Source organism: Pteropus medius, unplaced genomic scaffold (genome assembly GCF_902729225.1).
Source record: "Pteropus medius unplaced genomic scaffold, Ma_sr-lr_union100, whole genome shotgun sequence".
NCBI classification, from domain to species: Eukaryota; Metazoa; Chordata; class Mammalia; order Chiroptera; family Pteropodidae; genus Pteropus; species Pteropus medius.
This window is the reverse complement of record NW_024349802.1, coordinates 9379257-9404994: the sequence shown is the minus strand read 5'-3', so window position 1 is coordinate 9404994 and position 25738 is coordinate 9379257. Positions and strand designations below refer to the sequence as shown.

At 37.3% G+C, this 25738-nt stretch overlaps 2 protein-coding genes and 1 pseudogene across 26 annotated transcripts; 2 read left to right on the top strand and 1 right to left on the bottom strand.

Moving 5' to 3' along the window:
* Positions 1-66: 66 nt before the first annotated feature.
* On the bottom strand, positions 67-3397 carry LOC120581358 (oocyte-specific histone RNA stem-loop-binding protein 2-like). 2 transcript variants are annotated; one of them, XM_039836211.1, is made up of 6 exons: positions 3242-3397; positions 2361-2422; positions 1490-1585; positions 1279-1383; positions 494-646; positions 67-350 (listed from the first exon to the last, which is right to left on the bottom strand). In XM_039836211.1, exons 2-6 carry the CDS (start codon positions 2399-2401, stop codon positions 173-175), a joined length of 573 nt encoding a protein of 190 aa, XP_039692145.1. In that variant the 5' UTR covers positions 2402-2422; positions 3242-3397; the 3' UTR covers positions 67-172. The 2 variants fall into 2 exon arrangements, with proteins under 2 accessions (XP_039692145.1, XP_039692146.1); XM_039836212.1 differs by lacking the exons at positions 1279-1383; positions 3242-3397 and having other exon boundaries at positions 2361-2793.
* Positions 2842-25738, top strand: CDC25C (cell division cycle 25C). 24 transcript variants are annotated; one of them, XM_039836179.1, is made up of 15 exons: positions 2844-3008; positions 3085-3247; positions 3453-3655; positions 4387-4496; positions 5157-5202; positions 6416-6449; positions 6565-6654; positions 10003-10101; positions 12945-13103; positions 20384-20482; positions 21331-21414; positions 22987-23085; positions 23626-23759; positions 24139-24250; positions 24451-25738. In XM_039836179.1, exons 3-15 carry the CDS (start codon positions 3465-3467, stop codon positions 24598-24600), a joined length of 1407 nt encoding a protein of 468 aa, XP_039692113.1. In that variant the 5' UTR covers positions 2844-3008; positions 3085-3247; positions 3453-3464; the 3' UTR covers positions 24601-25738. The 24 variants fall into 24 exon arrangements, with proteins under 24 accessions (XP_039692133.1, XP_039692116.1, XP_039692114.1 ...); XM_039836181.1 differs by having other exon boundaries at positions 3085-3199; positions 24451-25020; XM_039836183.1 differs by having other exon boundaries at positions 4387-4481; positions 24451-25020.
* On the top strand, positions 22204-22322 carry LOC120581754 (uncharacterized; annotated as a pseudogene).

Here is a 25738-nt window from a genome sequence, read left to right as displayed (position 1 = left end):
GAAAATAGCCCCCAGTGCAGCCCAAATCCCCCCATTACAAACTATAATTAAATCTCCTTATGCCAGTTTTAGTTCTCAAGGTTTTTTTTATTCATGTCATGCCATTTTTTCCTGCAGCCCCATTTTACTTCTTTTCTTGGACTACTACCTTGAAGCCATATTGATTGTGACCTCATGGACCAGACCCCCTCTCTGATCCTGCTCCAATGGGTTTTAGCAGAGGATGTTGCCTGGGTTCCCTTTGGTCTCCATCCAAGTTCTCTGAGAGTTCCAGGGGCTGGAGCCAGTCATCCAGGAGGTCATCCAAAGAGGTGGAATCCATTGGCTCTAAGAGACTCTCCATCTCTTGCCTGGGAAGGCAGCAGAGTCAGAGGAACATGTACCTCATTCAGACTCTCCCTTTTCAGCCAGTGAAAGCTAAATTTGTGCAAAGTGGGGGAGAGATAGAGCTCAGTCCACCATTCAAGAAAGGAACCAAGAATAGTGCACACACCCCTTAGGCCCCATGCCCTGCAGAGGCTGGCTGGGTGGGTCCCAAGAATGTAGGGCTCTTCTCCACTGCCTGATCTGGGCATCCCAGGAGCGGCGGCTGTACCTCCTGTTTTTGTTTGGTGTTTGAGGGTGAAGTCCTGGCTGCCGCCGTGCCCTGGCAACGACAAATATGTGTCAAACTGAGGTCAAAGTGAAGGAGCACAGCTCACTGCTTATCAGGAGATTCGTTAGGGATTCTCTGAGAATAAGGTATGATCGATGCCCTTGATCCAACAGAAAAAATAACTCTTCAAATCAGATTAAACATCAAACTTTCTAAAATTTCCTAATATTCTTTTTTCTGGGACAAGTAAATTAGATATTCCAATTTCCTCAAAAGTCAAGATAGATATCAAAGACAGTATTTGACATCCCTTTCAAATACATTCTACCTTTTCATACATTTAGTATATATGCATGTAAATTTATATGTAATGGGGCAAATATGTTGTAATTAGCCAAATCTGCTCGAGGCAGATGTAAAAGTAGTTAAAAAAAAAAAACTTCATTAGCAATCATGGAGTTTTTTTAAAAAGATCGACAAGAGAAAAATCTTATGGCCAACTATGATTTGTTTCATTTGAAAAAAAATGGAAACAGTTTTGGGGCTAGATTGCAGGGGAGTTCGTTTTAGTAATGCTGCAATTTTATGAGAGCACTCAGATTCAAATATCTTTCCATCATCTGACATTGAACCAAAGACACTTGATTGACACTCTTGTTGTGACTGTGCACAAGGGCACTCACTTGGGGACCTGCTGCAGAAAGCACTGGTAACCAGGTGTGCGCTTGCCATAATCTATTTGCTTTTGCCGCCGCTGTAGGACAGTTTCATCTGTCTCTACCTCCCACCTGTAGGGAAGTATATAGTGACCCCATGAAGTATGATTATAGTTATCAAAGCAGGAACCAACTCATCCCACACTCTCTTAATCCCCAGCCTGATTTTCAAACTTACCTGGCATGGCAGGGCTCTGTGCTGACTCCCACACTCACCATCTCTATCCTAGAGGACAAAAACTCTTCACACACCTCCTTTCTGGGGAAGGAGAATCTACAGATGAAAAGGATATTAGGACAAAATCCAGCTGACTATGTTGCACCTTTCAGCCACTGCCACCACCAAGATCTTGACACCAGATAAAGATTGCATTTCTGATTTGTTTCTCAAAGTGTGGTCTGCAAGCCATTTGCGTGGATAGCACCTGGGGACCTTGATAACTCCTGGGCCCTACTCTAGACCTATTGAATCGTCATTTGCGGGGGCCTGTATTTTAAAGAGCTTCCAAGGTTATTTTAAACACTTTTTTTATGGAAAATGTCAAATATACAGAGAAGAGAATAGCATAATGCTTTGCTACTCATAGTATGGTCCCTGTATCAGCTGCATCAGCATCGGCTGGGAGCTAGTTAAAGAGTCTTGGACCCCACTCCAGATCTACTGAATCAGAATCTGCATTTTAACAGGATCTCCAGGTGATTAGTATGCAGCTCTGATCCCTGGTTACTCATCACCCAATAATCGCCCTTGTTTCATCTATACTCACCATCAGTCCCACATAATTATTTAAAAGCGAATCCCCCAAATTAAGAGTAAATTCTTAATATCACCTAGTGAATGTTCAGATTTTTACAAACTACCAAAGTTTGGGATACTTTGGACTGTGACAAGGATTATGCCAAGAGATGATTCAACTCCTCTGCTTTCCAAAAATGTATTTTCCTTTACTCACACAATCTAGCATCTCAAAGATGCTGTGCATTAAAGGGACACCGAACGAGAAAAGCTCTAGTAAGGAGCTAATGTCGCTTAGCATAACTACACACACCTGTTTCGCCACGTCTGCAACACCGGCGGCAAATGCTCCATCTCCAGTGGAAGGCTAGCAACCTATGAGGGAAGGTCCATGTAACAGCACGAGAAAGAAACAAGGAAAAAGAAAAGTTTAAAATACTTTCCTAGCGAAACTAATCTCTCCAGGTATTAACCTAACGACTAGACGTCGTAATGAAGTGCAATTTAAATCTCCCGGGGTCGAAGGGGCTGAGTGCAGGGAGAACTCAAGATGGGTGTGGCAATTGGCCAGAGAGAGAGCCAATGGAGCGCTAGGCCCCTTGTGGGGCGGGGCTTACTAAGTCCCTTGCCGAGTACTGGCGGGCCAATCGGCATCCTGCTCTGGCTACGAGGCGGGGCAAATTGCGCTCCTGCCGCACAAGCTCATGCCTCACGATTGGTCGAGGGAGTTCTGGGCGGGCGCGCGAAGATTGGATCACGCAGTTTGGAGGCAATCATGATAGGTTATTGGGAGGGCGGAAGGTTTGAACGATCAAGGCCTGTGGCTGTTGATAGTCTTCCTTCGAGGCTGTAATTTCGACCCGCTGAGGAGAGAAGTGGTAAATCCTCACCCCGTCCTATCCAGTCGAGAAGCAGAATTGCGACTGACCCCGCCACTCACCCACTTCCCTTTCTCCTGAAGGTAACTTTCAGACTCAAACTTGAGGTAAGCACAGAGCCGTCTCCACCAGAATACTGAGACCCCATTGTTCCCTCAGAGTCCAGTCGGAGCCCCACAAACGGAAGTTTAGGGGACCTAATTGACATTGTCGCAAATTAGAAGACTTGAATTCTTTCCGGTTAGGAGTCACGAACTGTGTGGCCTCAAACAAGTTAAGCCTTCTTTCAATTTCCTCCTTAAAGTCCGGGGGTTACCTCTCGGTAAGTTCAGGCTCCAATGAAAAGGCCAAGGCGCTTCGGGCCAGTTAACCTTCAAGCCAAGTTGTGATTCGCCGTTTAGGGGATGCCCCTCCTCCGGTACTGATCCGCTTGGCCGCCGCTGGGAAGGGTGGAGGAGACTGTGAAAGCTGGACGATCTGTGATGTGTCTATATAGGTGACGTTCTTTCTTAGCTAGATTTTTTTAGTAGTCGGAGGCGATGTCTGCAGAACTCGTTTCATCAAGAGAGGAAGGAAGTCCTGGATTAGGACCCAGTTTTAGGTCCCATCAGAGAAAGATATTAAATCTGCTTCTGGAGAGAGACACTTCCTTTACTATCTGCCCAGATCTTCCTAAAACTCCAGTGGACAAACTCTTTGGTGATTCTGCAAACGTAAACATTTTGTTTGAGTAAGTCCACTTTTCTTTTCACACCTTATATCCTTTGCTTTTTTAAACAGTTTTTGAGTTTAAAAATTTATCCTGGCTCAGAGATCGGGGTTTACGTATTAGCTTTGCCCTTGACTAACCATGTGATTCTTATGACTCAGTCTTCTTTTCTGTGACATAGAAATAATAATTTCTTCCTATTTTACTAGGATCTTGTGAGAATCGAATGATGTGATGTCTGGGAAAAGTATTTGAAAACTGTGTTGCATTATATGAGTTGGTCACTTTATTAGGATTAATATTAGTTTTATTGTTATTGTACTTTAAATTCTGATCATGCCGTGCCCTGATCCTCAGCTAGCAAACAAAATTGGAATTATAGACCTGGGAAGTATCTGAGTCTCTCCAGGGAGAAATCAAATCTGTATGTTTAGGGCGCACAGGGCAGAAAATATGGGGTCAAGACCCACCTCAGTCAATAAGCATTGGTCCTCAATTAAAATAAATTATTCTGTCTCAATATGTCGGTGAGGAGAAAATCTGGTACATATTGCTGGAGTCAAGAAAAGGTGGGAGATATTTCTCACTCATGTCAGAAATATTTCCAAAAGTAATTAGAGTTATTTGGACACTGTTCAGATTATATAATAGTCATTGAAGAGTGTTTCAAATGAAGAGGATAATGTGATCTTTGCCTTATTAAGGATATTACATCCTAATGGGAATCTTGATGTATTATTATGTCTCAACAGAGAAACCCCAAAACGTTGCCTTGATCTTTCGAATCTTAGCAGTGGGGAGTTGTCTGCCACCCGCCTTACCACTCTTGCAGACCTTGATGAAACTGGTAGGGAGAAGAGAGGTAAAGGCTTCAAGGAAAAAAATAACTTTTAGGAGAGAGAGCAGGGTAGTTGGATAAAGATGGAAGGTGGTTAAAGAGCCTTGAAGTTGGAATTCTGTGGGGACCTGTAGGATTTTTGAGGAGAATGATCAAGCTCAATCGGAAGAGAAAGATAACATTAATAGGAGTCACTTTGCATTTGAAAAATTTAAATAGGAAGTATTTCGTTGACTGATTGATGGTATGAATTGAAATTCATTGATTGATGGGAATGAAAGTAGTAGAAGTTTTATGCCTAGTCTAATCTCAAGAGAAGCAAAGAAACCAACAAAAATACTTTGTTAGCTAATTCATGTGTTTTTATAGGGTCTGAGCCCTAAAGGAATGTTTTACTAGTCAGCCATTTTAGTATTTGTTCTAATTTCAGATTTCATGAGTGGTAAGCATTCTTTTCTATTCATAAAAAAAGTCCCTAAGTTAGTGCATTTTCCCAACATTTTTTCTTTCAGTGACACATGTAAATTCTTAAGATTCTATTAACTTATAACTTTTACCATGAAATTGGTACCTATCAAGAGCCTCTGTGTTCACAAGGTCAGCTTTTGAAATTAATATTACTTACTAGTAAGAAAATCAGAAGACAGGATGCATGGACAAGAATAACTTCGTGTCTGATTGCAGGTCATTTGGATTCTTCAGGACCTCAGGAAATACAGTTAGCTCGAATGTAAGTTCTTTTGCTGTGAAACTCATGCTAAAGCGTTCTCAGCATTGGCATGAGAATTTTATCCCATGCAAACTCTGCAGAGTGTAGAGCATTTCACTTTGGGAATAATGGGCTTGGAGGCCTAGATCTTTCCCTTGAAAGGTTTTTAAGTTTTCCAGAGCTAAATAGTATTGTGAAAATTAATGCTATTCATTTTAACTATCACACACAATCAATATTATCTTTAAAATGGAGGAAATGGTGTAGTGCCCTTAGGCATAGGCTCTTACCTGCATATGAATAGTGCTGTATGTATCTTAGTGGGTAAAAATACTGAGTGTAGGCTCTGGTATTAGAGTATCTGGATTCCAGAGGCTTACTACTTCACCAACTGTGACCCTGACAAGTTTCTAACTTCACTTCACCTCAATTTCTTTATTTATAATAAAGAAACAATAATAATGGAGATAATAATAGCACTTCTTATAAATAGCTATTATAAGGAATAAATGAAAATTTAATCCTTAGCACCTGCCAAGCATTTTATGTTTATTATTACTCATGAGGAATCTTTGTTGGCGATCTTAAAATCTTCAATCAGGGAATGCTCAAGGACTGAAAGGTAATTTTAATTCAATGTCTTAAACCTACTCTAATTCTTCTATTTGACTGTTTAGATTTTTTTAGAACTTCGTCCTTCAATGTTTAGGTGAATTATGTACCACTTTAGTGCACTAGGGAAGGCTTTCATTGGCTATTTTTATCAGTACTTGTGAAAATTTCATATTGTATTGCTTGTATTTTCTTTAAATTGCTTAAATGTCCTAACCCATGAAGACTAGGTAAACTCATGGGAAGGATGATAGAAATTCATTACAAAATAAATATTAGTTCCCAATAGTCATTGCTGGAAGATTAGTAAATTATAAATTGTGTCTATATAAGACATAGGACAAACTCATCATCTTTGATGTATATCTCTGTATATATGATTATACAAGTGAAATGAGAGCCTTATCTCCAGGATGTCACTCAATGTCTTAATATTTATCACAGAAAGCACCCTAAATACTATTATTGGAAGAGACATATCAACTAGGTATAGGGCTCCTAGAATGGAGGAAAGGAAAAGTTGGGATGTCCCACACCACTGACCAATAACCAAATAGTATTTGGGGCTGAACTGACTGGCCGTTTTGTTTTGTTTTGTTTTGTTTTGTTTTTTGATCTGCAGAAATCATCACCAGTACCTTGTAAAATGCAGCCCAGTGAGTAGCTCCTCTTTCTTGGGTTTGAGTTTTTTTCTCAGGTGGGTGGCATAGGGTTTCCAGCTCACCTGTGGCTGAAGACTTTTGGATGCTCTCAAAAAGGATCTCTTTGTAGGCACAGGTGCTTTGTAGCACTCCGAATGCTTTGGACCATGGCGACAGGAAGAAAGATGCAATATGTAGCTCATCTACAAATAAAGAAAATGTAAGTGTTTAATGGAAACCCAGGTACGTTACCAGTTTTCTTCCTTTGAGGGAGCAACTCATCAGTATTATGAATCCTAGAGCTGTTTATGCCTCCGTATACTAGATAAGCAAACATCAGTATAGGAAAAAATTCTTTATGGTTTGTTTTGTTTTGTTTTTCTTTAAGGTTTGATCCTAGAACAGAAACCTAACTCCAAGTCTTCCACAGTAGGTCATCATTATACTCATGTTCAGTTGATTGGTTTAAGGACAAAAATCTCTGCTAATATAGTCTAAGAAATCTAGGACTTAAAAAAACAGATAGGAATAATGTACATAACTTGTTCACAGACTGCATGGCTTCACATACAAGTCTAGAGTTCTTAATTTCTTATTTTTCCCTTAGTCTAGCTTTTTAGCCCCTATTTTGAGAAAGCTATGATTCTTTTTTATCAGAGATTCAGGCTATCTTTCAGTTCCACATTTAAACTGACTTCTCCTTAGCCACCTAATCACTAAGATAATTCTCTAACAAATCTCTTCAACTAATCTCTTTTTCTAGCCATCTTTTTCTTTTCCCTGCCTCCCAACCTTTCCTCTAGGTCAGTATGCATAAGATAGCTGCTGTTATTCTTTTCTCACATTAACTAAGTTATGCCAGTGTTTTTGGCTGTTCTAATCAGCTTTTTTTAAATTTAATATTGTCATTCTAATCTCCCTTTACTCACTTTTTAAAAGTCTCCCCAGCCTCTCCCCAGTCAGGCTCCCTTTTTCCTCCCTTCCTTTGGCTCGTGATCATAAAATTAGTATCCTCCAAAGCAAATATACACATCATACATCAAATCCAAACCATAATTTGCATCTTCAGGATATAGGGTCAACCTTGATGACTTTTTTTTTTTAATTTTTATTTTTTATTTTATGGTGACATTGATTAACAAAATCCAATGTTTCAGCTGTACACTTTAATAGTAAGGCATATATACAGGTACACTGTGTGTTTACCTCCCATAGTTAGATTTCTTTCTGTCACCACATATTTGACTTCTTTAACCCCGTCTACCTTCCCCCTTCCCATCCCCTCTACCCTCTGGTAACCACTAGTCTATAGTCCATGTCCATGAATCTCTGTTTGTCCTGCTCATTTGTTGCTTGTAGGTTTATATCCCACATATAAGTGATATCATGTGATTTTCAACTTTTTCTGTCTGGCTTATTTCGCTTAGCATGATTATCTCGAGATCCATCCATGTTGTCGCTAATGGCAGTATTTCATCTCTTCTTGTGGCTGAGTAATATTCCATTGTATATATATACTACAGCTTCTTTATCCAGTCATCTATCGTAGGACACTGGTTGCTTCCATGTCCTGGCCACCATGAATAATGCTGCTATAAACATCAGTGTGAAAATATCTTTCGGATATGGGTTTTCAAGTCTTTGGGGTAAATATCCAGTAGAGAGATTGCTAGATCATATGGTAGATCAATTCTTAGTTTTTTGAGGAACCTCCAAACTGTTTTCCATAGTGGCTGTACCAATTTTCAGTCCCACCAGCAGTGTATGAGGGTTCCTATTTCTCCACATCCTCTCCAGCATTTGTTATTACTTGTCCTGTTGATTATAGCTATTCTAACAGTTGTGAGATGGTATCTCATTGTGGTTTTGATTTGCATTTCCCTACTAGCTAGTGATGTTGAGCATCTTTTCAAATATTCGTTGGCCATTTGTGTGTCCTCTAAGGAGAAGTGTCTGTTCAGGTCCTCTGCCCATTTTTTGATTGGATCATTTGTTTTTTTGTTGTTATTGAGTTGTATGAGTTCTTTGTATGTTTTGGATATTAGGCCCTTATCGGAGGTGTTGCTTGCAAATATACCCACTCAGATGGTTGTCTCTTTACCTTGTTGACGATTTCTTTTGCTGAGCAGAAGCCTTTTAGTATGATGCAGTTCCATTCATTTATTTTAGCTTTTACTTCCCTTGCCTTTGAGGTTAAATTCATAAAATCCTCTTTAAGCCCAAGGTCCTTGAGTTTCGTTGCTGTATTTTCTTCCATGCATTTTATTGTTTCAGATCTTATATTCAGGTCCTTAATCCATTTTGAGTGAATTTTGGTGTATGGTGATAGACAACAGTCTTGTTTCATTCTTTTGTAGGTGGCTTTCCAGTTTTCTCAGCACCATTTATTGAAGAGGCTTTCCTTTCTCCACTGTATGTGTTTGGCTTTTTTGTCGAAAATTATTTGCCCATATAAATATAGTTTTCTTCTGGACTCTCTCTTGATTCTGTTCCACTGGTCCGTGTGTCTGTTTTTCTGCCAATACCATGCCGATTTGATTACTGTCGCTCTGTAGTATAATTTGAAGTCGGGCAGAGTGATCCCTCCAATATTGTTCTTTTTTCTCAGGATGGGTTTGGCAATCGGGTCTTTTGTGCTTCCATACAAATCTGATGATTTTTTTGTTCTATTTCTTTAAAAAATGCTGATGGGCTTTTGATGGGGATTGCATTAAATCTATATAATGCTTTAGGTAATATGATCATTTTAACTATATTGATTCTTCCAATCCAAGAACATGGACTACATTTCCATTTCTTTGTATCTTCTTCAATTTCTTTTACTCTAGGGTCTTATAGTTTTCATTATATAGGTCCTTCACATGTTTTGTGAGATTTATTCCTAGATATTTTATTCTTTTTGTTGCAATTGCAAAAGAAATTATTTTTTTCCACTTCTTTTTCTGACATTTCATTATTAGAGTATAGGAATGCTATGGATTTTTTAACATTGATTTTGTATCCAAAAACTTTACTGTATTCGCTTATTCTTTCTAGTAGTATTCTTGTGGAAACTTTAGGGTTTTCTATAGAGAGATTCATGTCATTTGCAAATAGTGACAGTTTGATTTCTTCGTTTGCTATTTGGATGCCTTTTATATCTTTCTCTTGTCTGACTGCACCTGCTAGGACCTCCAATGTTATATTGAATAATAGTGGCAATAGTGGACAGCCTTGCCTTGTTCCTGATCTTAGAAGGAAGGTTTTCAGTTTTTCACCATTAAGTATAATGTTGGCCGAAGTTTTGTCATAGATGGCCTTAATTATTTTAAGGTACTTTCCTTCTATACCGATTTTGTTAAGTGTTTTGATCATAAATGGATGCTGTATCTTGTTGAATGCTTTTTTGCATCTATTTATATGATCATATGATTCTTATTTTTTAATTTATGTGGTGTATCACTTTAATCAATTACTTTTAATGTGTTCCATGAGGATTATTCATGGCTTCATGAGAAGATACGTTTTGGCAGGGCCTACTGACATTCCTATTCCTCTTCCTCTAGCCAATGTAGTTTTTCTTATGCAGGAAAACAACACTTTCAAGCCCTTGGAATCGTGGACACCCAGGAACCTCAACTTTCAAAAGAGACGAGGGGGACCTTATGTGTCTCCCCTTTCTCTACTGGTGAGGCACTAGACATTTATCATCAAGGGTCAGCTCAGTTGTTATGGCATATAAAATGGCAGATCTAGATTCTGACCCTTTGAATTTTTCTAAGCTGGCTTGAGTGAGAAAGGGGTTAGAGAAGTAATGTTTGAGCAGAGAAAGGGAGGAGATGTATGTCCTCTGATCTTTTTATTTGTTTAAATTTAAGGAGTAGAAAATATTCTTAGGCCTTTAAAAAGTTTTCTACTTTATTCTTTGTTTTCCCCCTGATTTTAAGAGTACTGTGTGCCATTGTGAAAATGATTTAAAAATATAGAAAAGTATAAAAAAGAAAATCACTATCTCTTAGAGAAAAACCATTATTAATGTTTTACCTCAATTCTTTTCAGTCTTTTAACTATATGTACAGTTTTACAAAATTGAGGTCATGTCATATTTATAACTTTGTATCTAATTTTTTTAAGTTAAAACTCGTAGTAAACATTTTTTAATTAAACTTATTGGGGTAACGTTGGTTAATAACATTACATAAATTTCAGGTGTACAACTTTATAATACATCTGTATATATTGTTAACTCACTAGCCGAAGTCTAGGTTCCTTTTGTCACCATGTATTTGACTCCATTTATCCTCTTTGTCCTTCCTCCACCCTCTTTTCCCTCTGGTAACCATTCTATTGTCTGTATCTATGAATTTGTTTTTTTGTTTGTTTGTTGCTTTTTGCTTTATATCCCACATATGCATGTATTCATACCCTTCTTATCCTTTTCTGTTCGACTTGTTTCACTTAGCAGAATACTCTCAAGATCCATTCATGCTGTTGCAAATGGCAGTATTTCATCTTTTTTTATGGCTGAGTAGTATTCTACTGTATGTATGTACCACATCTTCTTTATCTAACCATAAATCAAAGGACATTTAGATTGCTTCCATGTCTCGGATAGTGGGAATAAAAACATTTCTTAATGGATTTTATTCTAATAAATAGACTGTAATTTATATAAGTACTTCCCTGTTGTTAGACACTTAGTGGTATTCACATTTTGCTTTTAAAATGATGCTGTCATGTAAGTTCTTGAGCATAAATCTTTGCATACATTTCAGGTTTTTTTTTTTCTTTAGGATTAGTACCAAGAATGATAATTACTGGGTTAAAAAGTGTAATATTTTAAAGATTTGTGATACATAATGCCAAATTTCTTTCAAAAAAGTTAATAAGAATTTACATTTTATGAGTAATTTGTAGCCATTTAGATAAATTATTTGTTTTTTTTAATTGCTAATTAGGTAAAATGTTTTATTTTAAGTTAAAACTAGTGATTCCATGTGAATATTAGCCATGTATATTTTCTTTAGCAAATGATTGTGTCCTTTGTCCATTTAGCTACTGGTGTCTTTAGTTACCCAGGGACTCATTTGCTTTTAGTAGACCATGAACTTCAAGATACTCCAGAGATCACATTCTAATCTTAACCCTATGGGAAAGCCATTTTAACATATTCCATCCTAGATAGATAAAGTTAATCATTTGTTAAATTTTTGTTTCATGGAGGAAGGAAAGACTTGGAGCATGATAAATTAGTGGATAGTCCTTTTTGTATGTGCGCATGATTTTTTTTAAGTGGTAGAATATACATAACATGAAATTGACCATTTTAAACATTTTTAAGTATACATTCCAGTGGCATTAAGTACATTCACAATGTTTTACAACCATCATCACTATCCATTTCCAGATTTTTTCCATCATTCAAAACAGAAGCTCTTTACCCATTAAATAATAACTCCCTATTCCTCCCTCCACCCCCAGCCTCTGATAACCTCTAGTCTACTTTCTGTCTGTGAATTTGACTACTCAAGGTATTTTTTGTAAATGGAATCATATATCATTTGTCCTTTGTGTCCGGCTTATTTCACTTAGCATAATGTCTTCAATGTTTATTCATGTTGTAGCATGTATCCAAATTTCATTCCTTTTTATGGCTGAATAATATTCTATTATATGTATATATCACATTTTCTTTATCCATTAATCTGTTGAGGGACGATTGGGTTGTTTCTATCTTTTGGCTGTTACGACTAATGCTGCTATGAACATTCGTATACAAATCTCTGTTCAAATTTCTGCTTTTAATTTTTGGGAGTATATACCTACAAATGAAATTGCTGGATCATATCAGTGTTTAATTTTGGGAGGGAAATGCTTTACTGTTATCCATAGCAGCTGCACCATTTGACATTTCACACAGCATTATACAAGGGTTCCAATTTCTCCATATCATTACCAACATTTGTTATTGTCTGGGTTTGTTTGTTTTGTTTTTTATAATAGCTATCCTAATGGATATGAAGTGGTAGTTCAATGTTGTTTTGATTTGCATTTCCCTAATCACTAGTTGTGTTGTGCATCTTTTCATGTGTTAATAGGCCTTTTGTATATCTTTTTTGGAGAAATCCTTATTCAGATCCTGTATGTTTCTATTGTTGAGTTGTCGGAGTTTTTAAAAATATATTTTGGATATTAATCCCTTGTCAGATACATGATTTGCAGATATTTTCTCCCATTTTGTGGGTTGCTTTTTCACTTTCTTGATAGTACTTTTTGACGCATGAAAGTTTTTAATTTTGATGGAGTTCAGTTTTGAAAAGAAGTTCGTTATCTATCTTTTCTTTTGTTGCCTGTGCTTTTTGTGTCATATCCAAGAAATCATTGCCAAATTTAATGTCATGAAGCTTTCCCCCTGTTTTCTTATAGTTTTAGCTCTTATATTTAGATCTTTTATTCATTTTGAGTTAATTTTTGTATATCATCTAAGGTAAGGGTCCTAGAGAGTTTTTAACATTGTAATATACTTGGCAGGACAATGGAAACTTGGTGAAAAGTGAAATGAAATATCTGGGCAGTCCTATCACTGCAGTTCCAAAATTAGATAAAAACCCAGAACAAAGAGAAGACCAGGCAAAGGAGATTTTAGGTGAATCGATGGAGTTTTCTCTGGAAGATCAAGAAGAGGCCAAGGTAAAGTGCTCTCTGATGGTATCTTTGCATTTTTCACATTCCTTCATTTTTAAATGAACAGTGTTGTATATCTAATTTGTTGCAGTCACTAGGAAGTGGTAGGTCTGCAGAGATGAAGAAGATATAGTCTTTACACTCTATATGCTACCTGACTGATAGGGTGTGAGGTCACTTTGGAACTCTTCTTACTACTGGGTGAGAAGGTTGTAGTTAATAGTTTGAGTAGGTCACCATCAGTGTAATCTGATGTAATTGATACCTCCAGAATAATAGCAAAGGACAGAATATACCTAGCATGATTTTTCAGCTATTTTGCCATATATCCTTTTGTCTTCTCGTTTCCTCCCCATATCACTGGAAGGAGTATCTGAAGCCTGTGGCTTATTAACAATGTATTAATACATTAAAGATGGTTTCTGAGGCATTAAACATTTCTGAATCAACTTCATTTCTTTGGGACAAATATGTGTGGGGGTATATTTTTAAAATTCATTCATTATACAAGGCGAATATGATTTAGTGGAGTTAGAGCACGTGGATTCTAGTCCTCATTCTCTTATTTAGTGTTATGAGCATGAACAAGACACTTGAGCAGTCTAGGCCTCAGTTTCTCATTTACAAATGGAGAACATAATAATAAAAAATATCTTCCTAAGGATTGTTGTGACTATGATAAAGTATTAAAAACAGTTTGTAATATTCCACATACTTTATTATTTTTAATAAAAACTAATGTTAGCTATTATAATAGTAAATATTTATTATGAAACTAACAAACATCAGGTGCTATATTAGAACTGAAGACAGAGTCATGATTAATACAAACAAAATTCCTAATTTTCATGGAAATTTATATTTTTTTTAGTTAAGAAAATAGACAATGTAAGTAAGTAAACCAATAAGCAAGATGACAGATCATCTAAAGTGCTATAAATAACAGTGACATAAAAAAAAAAGACCTATGAGTTTGGAGGATACACTTTTTTAACTTTAACCTGAATTACTGGAGAAATGGTGGCACTATAATGAATTACAAAGAAGGGTGAATTCAAAGAGAATAAGAAGTGTTTTGTTTTGGACATTTCAGTCAGAGGTGATAAACAGGAAATTTAAATGGAAATAGTAAATGAGGAGTTGGAGCCATCAGAATTGGATATGTACATTTTAGAACCATCTGCATAGAAGAGAAAGTGAAGGCTAATGACTCCCAAACTTAAAGGTAGAGAGAAAGCTTGTGAAGAAGGAGTGATAGCCACTCAGGAGACTGATAATGAAGTAGATACATACAGGAATAACATCATTCAAGAATCAGAAAAGAGAGCATCTTTCTGTTTACCAGATGGGATGCTGCTTGATTCATGAATCATTGAATAAAGCCAATTAAATCTTTAAAAAAAATCAGAAAAGATCTAGGACACGAATAGGGGTCAATTTTATATACTTATTCATTTTATACATTTATTTTTTCAGGTCTTTAAAAAATATTAAGTCCTTTTATAGGCTAATTTTCTTGGACTGTGACTCTTAAAAAGGTCATTTTCAGTTAAGAGCCAACTGATTAAGACTGTGCATAACAGTACATTTTGGTCTCTAATTAGATTAGAAAAGAGTAGGGATTTTTTGTTATTGGTTTACCTCTTTGATGCTAAATGGAAATAGATACCTTATAAGGCATGAACTCCTTGGAGACTGGTGTAACATTATAGTGATTTCTGACTCATTCATTTAAAAAATATGTATTGAATACCTGTCAAGTGTCAGGCACTGTGCTAGGCACTGGTGCTACAATGGCGAGCTACACAGGCTAGGCTGATGCCCTCCTAGAGTTTGTAGTCTTATTAGGGAGACATCAATAAACAAGAAAAATGTTTATCGTTAATAGATGTTCTGGTTAGAGTTCTTGATTGAAAATAACAGAAATGGATTCTAGTTATCTCAAGCAGAAAAGGGATTTTTTTGAAGGGTATTGAGGAACTCAGAATTATCAAGAAGGCTGGAAAACAAGGTAAGACCTGGCCAGAGTGCTACTATGAGAACATTGTGCTCGGGATTCCACCACTTGTTGGCTGTACCCTCAGTGCCACTATCACTAGCCCCCTGCTATAGAACATAATCCAACCTGCTGTTGGACTCTGCTGCTCAGGGACATTTGCTGTCACCCACTATATTCTTCACAGTAATGCAGCAACCATAAAAGTCTCAACCGACCCTGTGCTTTTGTGTTACTCTTCAAGGTTCAAAATCCAGGTAGGAATGTCTAGTTGGCTGTAAGAGAATGAAAAAGGAAATATCTGCCCCACTTTAGCCTCTTTATCAGGAGTCAGGGCTGCCTCCCATCTAATTTGAGATTTTACTAAAATAGGATGCTTGATAGCCAAATTGCAAATGACAACCATAATGTCCAAAGTAATTTAACTATTGCAAATTGTTCAAGTGTAATGAAGGAAACAAAATGGGGACTGAGACAGGGACTAATATAAGGGAACCTTTAAATTGGGGTAATTAGGAAGGGCCTCCTCGAGCAAGAGATACTTAGTTGAGAAGAACTTGATGAGCTGTCCCATTTTGCCTGTGACTGAGGAGCTTCCTAAGACTTGGGACTTGCAGTGCTAAAACTGGGAATTGGGATGAGTTGATCACTCTAGTTGTGAAGGAACCATACATGAAAACAGTAGAGGCAAGAGCATTCCATGAAGAGGGAATATTTTAAGTGCAAAGGTTCCAAGGTTGAAAAGATCTTTGTGTTCAAAGAACTGAGAAGCCAGTGTGAATGGCAGGGAGAGTTACCTGAGGTGGGAAAGAAGAGGTAAGTAGGAGACAGAACATTCAGGGCCTTTAGGCTATGGTGAGTATTTGGATTTTATTCTAAGAGCAGTGGGAAACTATTTGAGAGTTTTAATCAGGGGAATAATATGACCTGATTTGTTTTATGAAGACTACTCTTATTGCTGGATGAGGAATAGGTTAGAGAGATTTAATAGTTGGAAGGAGTGGAGCAAAAAGGATTTGGAAACAGGTAAGAGTAGGAAGCTATTGCACTAGTCCCTGTGAGAGTTGGTAGTAGCCTGGACTAAGGCAGTGGCTATAGAGACAGAAATAAATGAATTCAAAATGTATTTTGGATATAGAAGCAATAAGATTTGATGGGTTGGGTATAGACTGAAGGAAGGATGGGATCAAGGATCACTTTAGACCTATTAAGTTTGAAGGGTTTTGTTTCAAAGAGAAAACAGAAGTAATCAGATGAAAACTACCTTTGCTCACCAAATATAGCAAGCTATCTCCTCTAATACCTATATCATGTGCCTTCCCTCTTATTATACTGCATGGAGTGGCCCTGCATTTATCTAAAGCCCTCAACCCTTTTTCACACTGCACCCTATTAATTTGTTCACTTAATAATGCTGGAGATAGAGTAGCGAACGTAACACAAGAACGTAACACAAGGAGCTTATATTTAGGCAGGAGGAAACAGACTAATAAACCAATATGTTTTTAATATGGTAGATGGTAAAAATACTATGGTAAAAAAAAGCAAGGTAAGGAGAACAGGGATTACTTGGGTTGAGTGGAGTAAGAATAGTTGATCTTTTTGATAGGTTGCACAGATTAAAGAAGACCCCTCTGTGAATGATGTTTGAGGCAGCCATATGAAGCAGTGGGGGAGCCAAACAGTTATCAGGAGGACTGAGTTATTCCAAGCAGAAAGAAAAGCAAGTACAATGTCCCTGAGTTGGGCATGTGCTTGGCATGTCCATGGAACAGGAAGAAGGCCAGTGTGGCTGGAGCAAAGTGAGCAAGTGTAGAGTGGGAAATGAGAGCAGAGAGTAGGTAGCAGGAAGACAGATCACGTAGGGCCTCATAGACCATTGTAAATATTTTGCAAAAACTGAGTCAGATGGAAGCATCTCCTCTTGTCTGCTCCTGTAGTATTTCTTCTCTTTCTTTCTCTTTCCTATGTTATCAATTTTCTCCTTTCTCCAAGATAAGTGGTTCTCAAATGTTTTGGTATCAGGATTCCTGTGCAATCTTAAAGTTGTTGAGAACCCCTTGCCTTATACCTGATCTTATAGGAAAAGCATCCAATTTTTCTTCATTGAGTGTGATGTTAGCTCTAGGCTTCTTGAGATGCTCCTTTTCAGGTTGAGAAAGTTCCCTTCTATTTCCAGTTTGCTGAGTGAAGTTAGCAGGAACAGATATTAGACTTCGTCAAATACTTTCTTTGTATCTCTTAAGATGATCATATGAGGTTTCTTTTTTTAACATGTTAATATGGTAAATTACATTGATTTTCAGGTGTTAAAATAACTGCATTTTGTGATGACCTTAGTCATAATATATTATCCTTTTTATATATAGTTGGATCTGATTTGCTAAAATTTTGTTGAGAATTTTTCTATCTAAGTTCATGAGAGATACTGGTCTTTAGTGTTTTGTTTTCCTGGTAACGTCTTTGGTATTGGCATCAGTGTAATGATGTCATTATTTGTAAATAATTCTCTCGTTTTCAGTTTTCTGGAAGAGTTTATGTAGAATTGGTTTTTTTTTATTTTTTAAATGTTAGGCATAATTTACCCGTGAAGCCATCTGGTCCTGGACCTTTATTTGTGGGAAGTTTTGAAATTATTAATTTAATCTCTACTTTTTGTAGGTCTAGTCAGATTTTCTGTCTTTTTTCTTGAGTCAGCTTCAGTAGTTTTTGTCTTTTTAGGAGGAATTTGCCCATTTAATCTAAGTTTTCTCATTCATTGTCATGTAGTTGTTCATAGTAATCCCTTATGATCTTTTATTTCTGTAAAGTTGATAGCAATGTCCTCTCTTTCATTCCTGATTTTAGCAATTTGAGTCTTCTCTCTTTTTCTTAGTCAGTAGCTAAAGGTTTATCAATTTTGTTGATCTTTTTAAAGGACCAGGTTTTGTTGTTTTTCTCTATCATTTTTCTATTCTCTATTTCATTAAATTTTGCTCTAATCTTATTTTCTTCCTTCTGCTGCTTAGGATTTAGTTTCTTCTTTGATGAAAGTTTAGGTCATTGACCAGATCTTTTTTATTATAGGTATTTACAGGTATAAATTTTCATCTAAACACTGCTTTAGCTGCATACCATAAGTTTTGGTATGCTATGTCTTCATTTTCACTCATCTCAAAGTATTTTCTAATTTCCATTGTCATCTTTGTGGACCCGCTGATTTTTTTTCAGTTTTGCCCCAGATTTGAATATTAACCCCTTCTCACTTTCAAATGCCAAAGGAAAAATTACGATACAGATATTAATTCTTTTTGTAGTACCAAAGGAATTAAAGTCAAAAATAAACGTTCTTGCCATTGTGAATTAAAAGACCAAAGATGTACTCCTGCCTCCTGCTTCTTCCCCTGCATCCAAGCCAAGCTCTTTGGCACAGTGTGGTCAGAAGATCAGTTACATGAGGGAGACTTGAGCAAATAAATCGTCAGTGCATTGAGCATCATGGGAGTCGGTTTTCTTACTGCCAGAGGAGAGGTTATGCCATGGAAAGGAAACAGACTATAATAAACGCTGTGGTGAGATTGATTTTAAGGAATTGGCTCACGCGATTGCAGGGGCTGGCAAGTCTAAAATCTGCAAGGTAGGCCAGCAGGCTGGAGACCCAGGACACAGTTGATGTTACAGAATTTCCTCTTCTTCTGGGGACTTCAGTCATTCTCTCTGGACCCACTGATTATTTAGGAGTGTATTGTTTAATTTCCACATATTTGTGAATTTTCCAAATTTTTTCTGTTATTAATTTCTAATTGTTTCATGTTCAGAGAACATACTTTGTATGATTTCAATACTTTAAACTTAATGAGGCTTGTTTTATGACCTAGTATATGGTCTATCCTGGAGAAGAATTTATATTAGAGAAGAATATATATTGTTGGATACAGCATTCTGTCTAAGTCTGTTATGTATAGTAGGTTTATAGTGTTGCTTCAATTAGTTTTTGAGCTTTCTAAAAATGATACCATACTAAATGTGGCCATCACTGGTTTTGCTGTTTTCACCAGGGCCTTTGCATTTGTTGTTCTTTTGGCCTGGAACTCTCTTCTCATAGGCAACACATGATTTTCTCATTCATTTCAGTCCCATTTCTTGTCTGTCTTTTCTACTCTCTTACTGCTATGTCACCTAATAGGTACTCAAAAATTGTTAAGCAGGTATGTCAGTATGAAAGTCTGGAAGAACAGAGGTCTTGTTTATAGATAGAAATTTGAGAGTCATAAGCATAGAGGAGAAATTTAAATTTATGGACAGAAAAAAAAATCACGTATGGTAAGAGTGAAGAGATTAAAAAAATGACCAGGACCTACCTGTGATGAAGAATTCAACATCTGTTAGAGGTTTGATAGGTGAGAATGCCCGACAAGGAAGACCCAAAGGAGCAACAGAGAGGCGGAAGCATCACAGTTCTTTTAGTATAAGGGTTGCCTATGTTAGAACTAAACTGAAAAACTAGGAGGTGCCATTGAAACCAAGGAAGAAGAGATTAACCAACTCAATGGAAGCCACTGTGAGGTTGAGAAAGATATAAGCTAAAGAAATGGCTGTTAGCTGTGGCAACATGAAGATTGTTGACAACTTTGACAAGAGCAGTAGAGTGGTCTGGACAGTAGCTGGCCTAAGTGTGTGGAGGAGTGTATAGGCCATGAGGAAATGGTGATGCCTTCTCAGTTTACAAAATACCTTTCCTTTAAAATAAAAAATAAATATATTTGGCTATTTTATAAAATCAGTATATGATAGTATAGAAAATGCAAATAAGCAAAAATAAGCTATTACAAATGCCCGTAACCCCACAGGCCAGAGTTAATTACTGTTAGCACTTGATTTAAAAAACAAACAAACAAAAAAACAATGTATGTTTTTCTATGCAATTTTTAAAATTTTATTAAAGTGGTATTACAAAGTATTTTTTTAACCTACTTAATGATATCATGAACTTATTTTCATGTCAATGAAATTAACCTACAACATACTTTTGCATAATAGTAATCTATAACATCTGATATGTGGTTTGTTTAACCACGACCCTGTTATTAAACATTTAGTTGATTGGTAATTTTTCTCTATTATAAACATGCTTGGACATCCATCCTTATAGCCAAATCTTTATGTCTACCTTTATTTCATTAGGAAAACAAGTGGAATTATTTTTTAAAAGGGTATGCATATTTTTAATGATTCTCCACTCCTTCTACCCCCTGGTTTTTAAACCTTTAACATGAGAATTGGGAGTCAGGGGGAATCTTGTCATTTTCAGGATTTATGTCTAAAGAAAGTCTCTCTCTGTGACATTAATATCACTCAGATGCTAGAGGAAGATCCTAATCAAGGGTACCTGACTGGTGATTTCTCCAAGGTGAGTGTGGTTGCACCCCTCCTATATTTCAGTGAGTCATTTTGGGTCTGAATCTTCTTTGCTTGCAGAAAATACTAAGTATAATTATGCATTCTCACCAAGTACTCTCTGATAACCTGAAGGTGCTGTAGTGGCAGTTCTAAGTCTCATTGTCCAGTGAGAAAGTATTCCTATTTATTCTGGGAATATCCAGAGCAGTGGGGAAATTATGAGACTTTTTACCTTTTTTCTTTTTTAAAAATATATTTTAAAATTATATAAATAATACTCGGTAATATGGAAAAGGTAGAAAATCAAATCCACACCAAATCTTATCAGCCAGAGTATAATTGCCTTTAACATCTTGGTGTATATCCCTCCAGATGTTTTTCTGTTTTCACAAATACACATATGCACACAAATACATTTTTCAGTTTTCTACAAAACAGTTTATACTGTTCTGTGATCTGTTAGAGTTCTTCTTTCTCATTTACTATATCCGGAACATGTCAGTAAATAATTCTGCTTCATCATTTTATCATTTTTAATAGCACAGTATTTCATTTTTTTGGCTGCCCATAATTTCTTGATAAATCCCGTGTAGAGTATTTACTTACATAATTTGAAAGATACTAAGATGGACATAGTTGTAGCTATATCTAAAACTATACACATCCTTAATTAGTTCCTTAGGATCGGTTCTTAGGAATGCTGCAGTTTTTAAAAATGGAATGCACATTATAGAAACCATTGATTTTTGAAGGCATCTGGGGTTTTAAAGGTCATTTGTAAAGGACAATATATGGGTGTTTGATCTCAAATTTGGGTATAAAAAACTTGCTATTATTTCAGTTCTTGGGTATTTCTAGGTATGTGCGCTGCCAACCGTGTCAGGGAGACACCAAGATCTGAAGTACATCAACCCAGAAACAGTAAGCAGATTTCTGGAGATGGTAACTGGTTACATAAGCAACCATCTGGTCTGTTCTGTCCCTAAAATCCCCATTCCATTTGTATTTCTTCTACTATGTTCACTAACATAGGCTCCTTATTCAACTGATGCTGTATTAAAGGACTCCCTTTTATCTCATTCTTCTGTCACCTTCGTTTTTAATTAAACAAATGATATATAATTGTTAGGAAAAAAAGAAAAGACGGGAAAAAAGAAAAGGAAGGAAGGAAGGAAAGACAGAAAGAAGAAAAGAAATAAAAAAAGAAAAGGCAAAAAACCCAAAAAAGGAAGAAAGTAAAAATCTCTCAACTTGGGTGATTTACATCCTGGTTTATATGTTATAATTTCATTTATGCCTATCAGTGCAGACTAGTTATTAAAATATTCTCTTTCACACTGAAAATTGTCCCAGTTTGTACAATAATTATTTGGTCACCCTACTGATAATCTCGCCATCAGAGATAACCACTAATAATATTTTTCTCATGGCCTTCCTGATTTTACTCTAGAATATATTTTATAAAAATAGGATCACGATGAACACGTAGTGTTATAATTAGCTTAGTAAGACATTGTAAACATCTTTCTATATCAATAAAAAGATATCATCTTTTTAATGGTTATATAATATTCTATTGCTATGTGTAATTTATTTAACCAAACCCTTATTATTGAATATTTAAGTTACATGTAATATTTTGATAACCTAAAATAATTTTTAGATGAATATTATTGTGCCATATTTGTGTGTACTTTTCTGTTTACTTAAGAGGTTAAAAAAGAAATTGCTGTCTACAGACATGCCACCTTGAACAAGCCCAATACCGTCTGTTCTTGGAAGCTAAGCGGGGTCGGGCCTGGTTAGTACTTGGATGGGAGACCACCTAGGAAGACCAGGCGCTGTAGGCGTAAAAAATAAAAAATAAGGGATTGTAAGCTGACAACGTCCTTGCAATCTGTGAGATCAACCAAGGGTTGCCTTGCCTAAAAAAAAAAAGAAAGAAAGAAAAATTGCTGAGTTAAAATGTAATTACATTTATTTTTATATGTATTTACAAAGTTTCCTCCAGAAAGGTTGAACCAATTTATACTCCTACAAGTAGCTTAAGTTTCCTCCTCTGGGTATCAAACAACTTCTTCCATATTCTTTTCTAAAAGACTTGCTTTCTTCCTTTACATTGGAGGGTGGGAAACAATTTCCCATCTCTTCTTACAAAATCGGGATTTCTAGCTACTACTTGAGCCACTGCAGAAGTCCTTGCATGTCTTCTGAGAGATTGATTTCAGGTATGTCTGCCTCCAGATGAGTAGCTTCACTATGGTTCTTCATGGTATTCTGGCAATACCAGCTATTTTGGTTCTCCGAAAAGGCTACTTCCTATTTCATCCTCTTATGTGGGGTGGGGGCTGAACCACTGTCACATTTCAAATATGGGGGCCTTTGGAGGCTAGGCATACAATGGAATCCTAGGTGACTAAATGGAGTGCAGTTAGGAAGCTGTGTGACTGGGTCTTTTCTCCCTCTGAGTGACAGTGAGAGTGAGCAGGGTATTCAATCATAGTTTCTGTGCAGGTGGCTGCCTTACTGTTGGGGAAATTCCAGGGTCTGATTGAGAAGTTTTATATCATCGATTGCCGCTATCCGTATGAGTACCTGGGAGGACATATTCAGGTGAGGTTACACTGGGGACATTAGCAAGAGAGGAGCTGGAGACAGCTCTTTATTGAAAAGAGTGGACAAAGAGTCCTGTGAACTCTAGAACCAGGGCAGACATTATATATTTGGAGCACATCAAAGCTGTAGTCCGCAGTCTTCTAATTCTCTATACCTTGAGCAATTTACTTCCCCTTTTCTCCTAGATCAATCTTCTTCTTTTCTTTAGGAGCCATGAGCTCTTACATGGATATAAAAACATTAACTCAAAAACTGAAAAGCACTTTGCAAACATTTACTGCTGATAGGCCTTCCTCACAGGGATCCTTACACTTTAGGCAGTTGGGGTCTACAAGCATTTAGTGAGCAACTACTACCTACCAAGCTCTATGCCAGGCCCTGGGGATAGATACAAAGATATAATTAGGTCTCTGCTCTGAAACTGCTTATAGTCTGGTCTTCCTGGCCCAAATATCCAAAGATGGTATTCCAGGTATTTCTTAGTGTTGGCACTGTTCACAGGCCCTTGAAGAAATACCTATTAAAATTCTTCCACAGGGAGCCTTAAACTTATACAGTCAGGAAGAACTGTATAACTTCTTTCTGAAGATGCCTATTGTCCCTTTGGATACACAGAAAAGAATAATCATCGTGTTCTACTGTGAATTCTCCTCAGAGAGGGGTCCCCGAATGTGAGTGTCTACACGGGGTAGGGAGGGTGATGGAAATCGATTTTGAGTTGGGATTTGCAACCAAGGAACCTTCCCAGATCAGTTCAGACAGAGACTGACTGAATGAATGCTCTCCATGCAGTTTGAAGCAAGAGGCAGGAGAAAGGAATTTCTACAATTCAAAAGTTTGGAGCAGTAAAGGAAAAGGATTGAGAATTAGGCACCAATGGAGGAAAGGAGAAAGAGTGGTGCTACTTAGACCTTGTTTTGCGAAAATGAGCTCAGGAGGCTCTTGTTGGGGTTAGCAATAGTCTATTCTTCCTCCCCTCCCCAGTAAATGGCCCAGGGAATCCTGACTTTGCTTCTTTCTACCCCACCCATCTCTGGGTTTTCTCTAAAGGTGCCGCTCTCTGAGAGAAGAGGACAGGGCCCTGAACCAGTATCCTGCATTATATTATCCTGAGCTGTATATCCTCAAAGGGGGCTATAGAGACTTCTTTCCAGAATATAAGGTAAAGGATGGAGCATGTGGGGCAATGGGGAGGCTAGACTTGGGGGAGCCAACTTTAGCACATAGCTCCCAGGGCCCGCCTGCAGAGCCCTCTGAGAAGAAACCACTGCTCCTTAGTCACCACCAGTAGCCTCTCTATTATACTTAGTAGGCAGAGATCAGGAGCCTAGAGGATCCCTTATTCTGTCCCTGACCTTTCAGGAGCTGTGCGAACCACAGAGCTATTGTCCAATGCATCACCAAGACCATAAGGCTGACCTGCTGAGGTGTCGAAACCAGAGCAAAGCATGGGAAGAGGAACGGCAGCTGCAGGAGCAGATTGCCTTGCTGGTGAAGGACGTGAACCCATGATAATAGATCAGCTGCTGGCTGCCTAGGAGTCACCAAGACATTGTAAAAACTCTGGGCAGAAAGAGGTCATCTTCCATGTGGCTGAACCCAAGATTGTTCGAAGATGTCTGTAAACCAACAGTCTGCCAAACTGATGAAATCCTAGGCCCGGGGATTGATTAGGTTTCGGTAGAGCTGCTGGCTGGTGGTGAAGTCCTGGAACTGACTCTAAGGCTGTAGCCTTGGGTTGCACTGTGAGGGAGCATTTGTCTTCTCTTCTCAGCTACTTATGTCTTTGCACAGCCAGCCAGCTCTTTCTCTGGGCTTCTGGCTATAAAAGAGAGTTGCCCACCTTTTTTCTCTGTGTTTCCCTTCTCTGTTTCCCTCTCTTTTTCTCAAATGGGAAAATAAATATGGTAGAATGAGAAATGCAGAATAATAGCCTAGTTGGCTCCTAGAAGATTTATATAAGGAAGCGATCACCAAATTGGACACCTTCAGATATAAAGGTATAACCATCTCTAATTTAGAGCTGAGACCAAGGTAATTTTCTGAAGATTCTGAAAGTTTAGACCCTGAACCATCAGTATCATCTGAACTTGTTTGAAATGCAAAATTTCAGAACCCACCCCAAACTTACAAAATCAGAACCTCTGTGGCTAGGGTCCAGAAATCTAGGTTTTATTTTATTTTATTTTATTTTTTAATTTTTATTATGGTGACATTGGTTAACAAAATCCAGTAAGTTAGGTTTTAAAAATCTTCCTTGTAGGTAATTCTGATGCATGCCAAGGCTTGAGATCCTCTGCTCTGGAATTAAAAACCTTTCATAGTGCATTCTTCAATAGCCCAGGCTTTCCTTTCCTAGACCATTCCATGCTCTGAGTTATGTAAAAGTGTGCCCCAGACTCAGCACTCTGGTATCTAGGCTCAGAAAACCAGATGAGTGGCATTCTCTAAGGCAGGTGATAGGTCTGACTTTGGCTTAAAAGGTTCCTTACCTACAGCCTCAATGGAGTTTTGACTTTTACCATTTTCCAAACTTCTCCACTCCATTTTACATCTCACAAAGACAAGTCGATGTTTTAGGGTGGTTGGTAGTAGAAATTTGTGTTATGTGAAGATAGGAATAAAAGAAAATAAAAAGTACCAAGCTAGA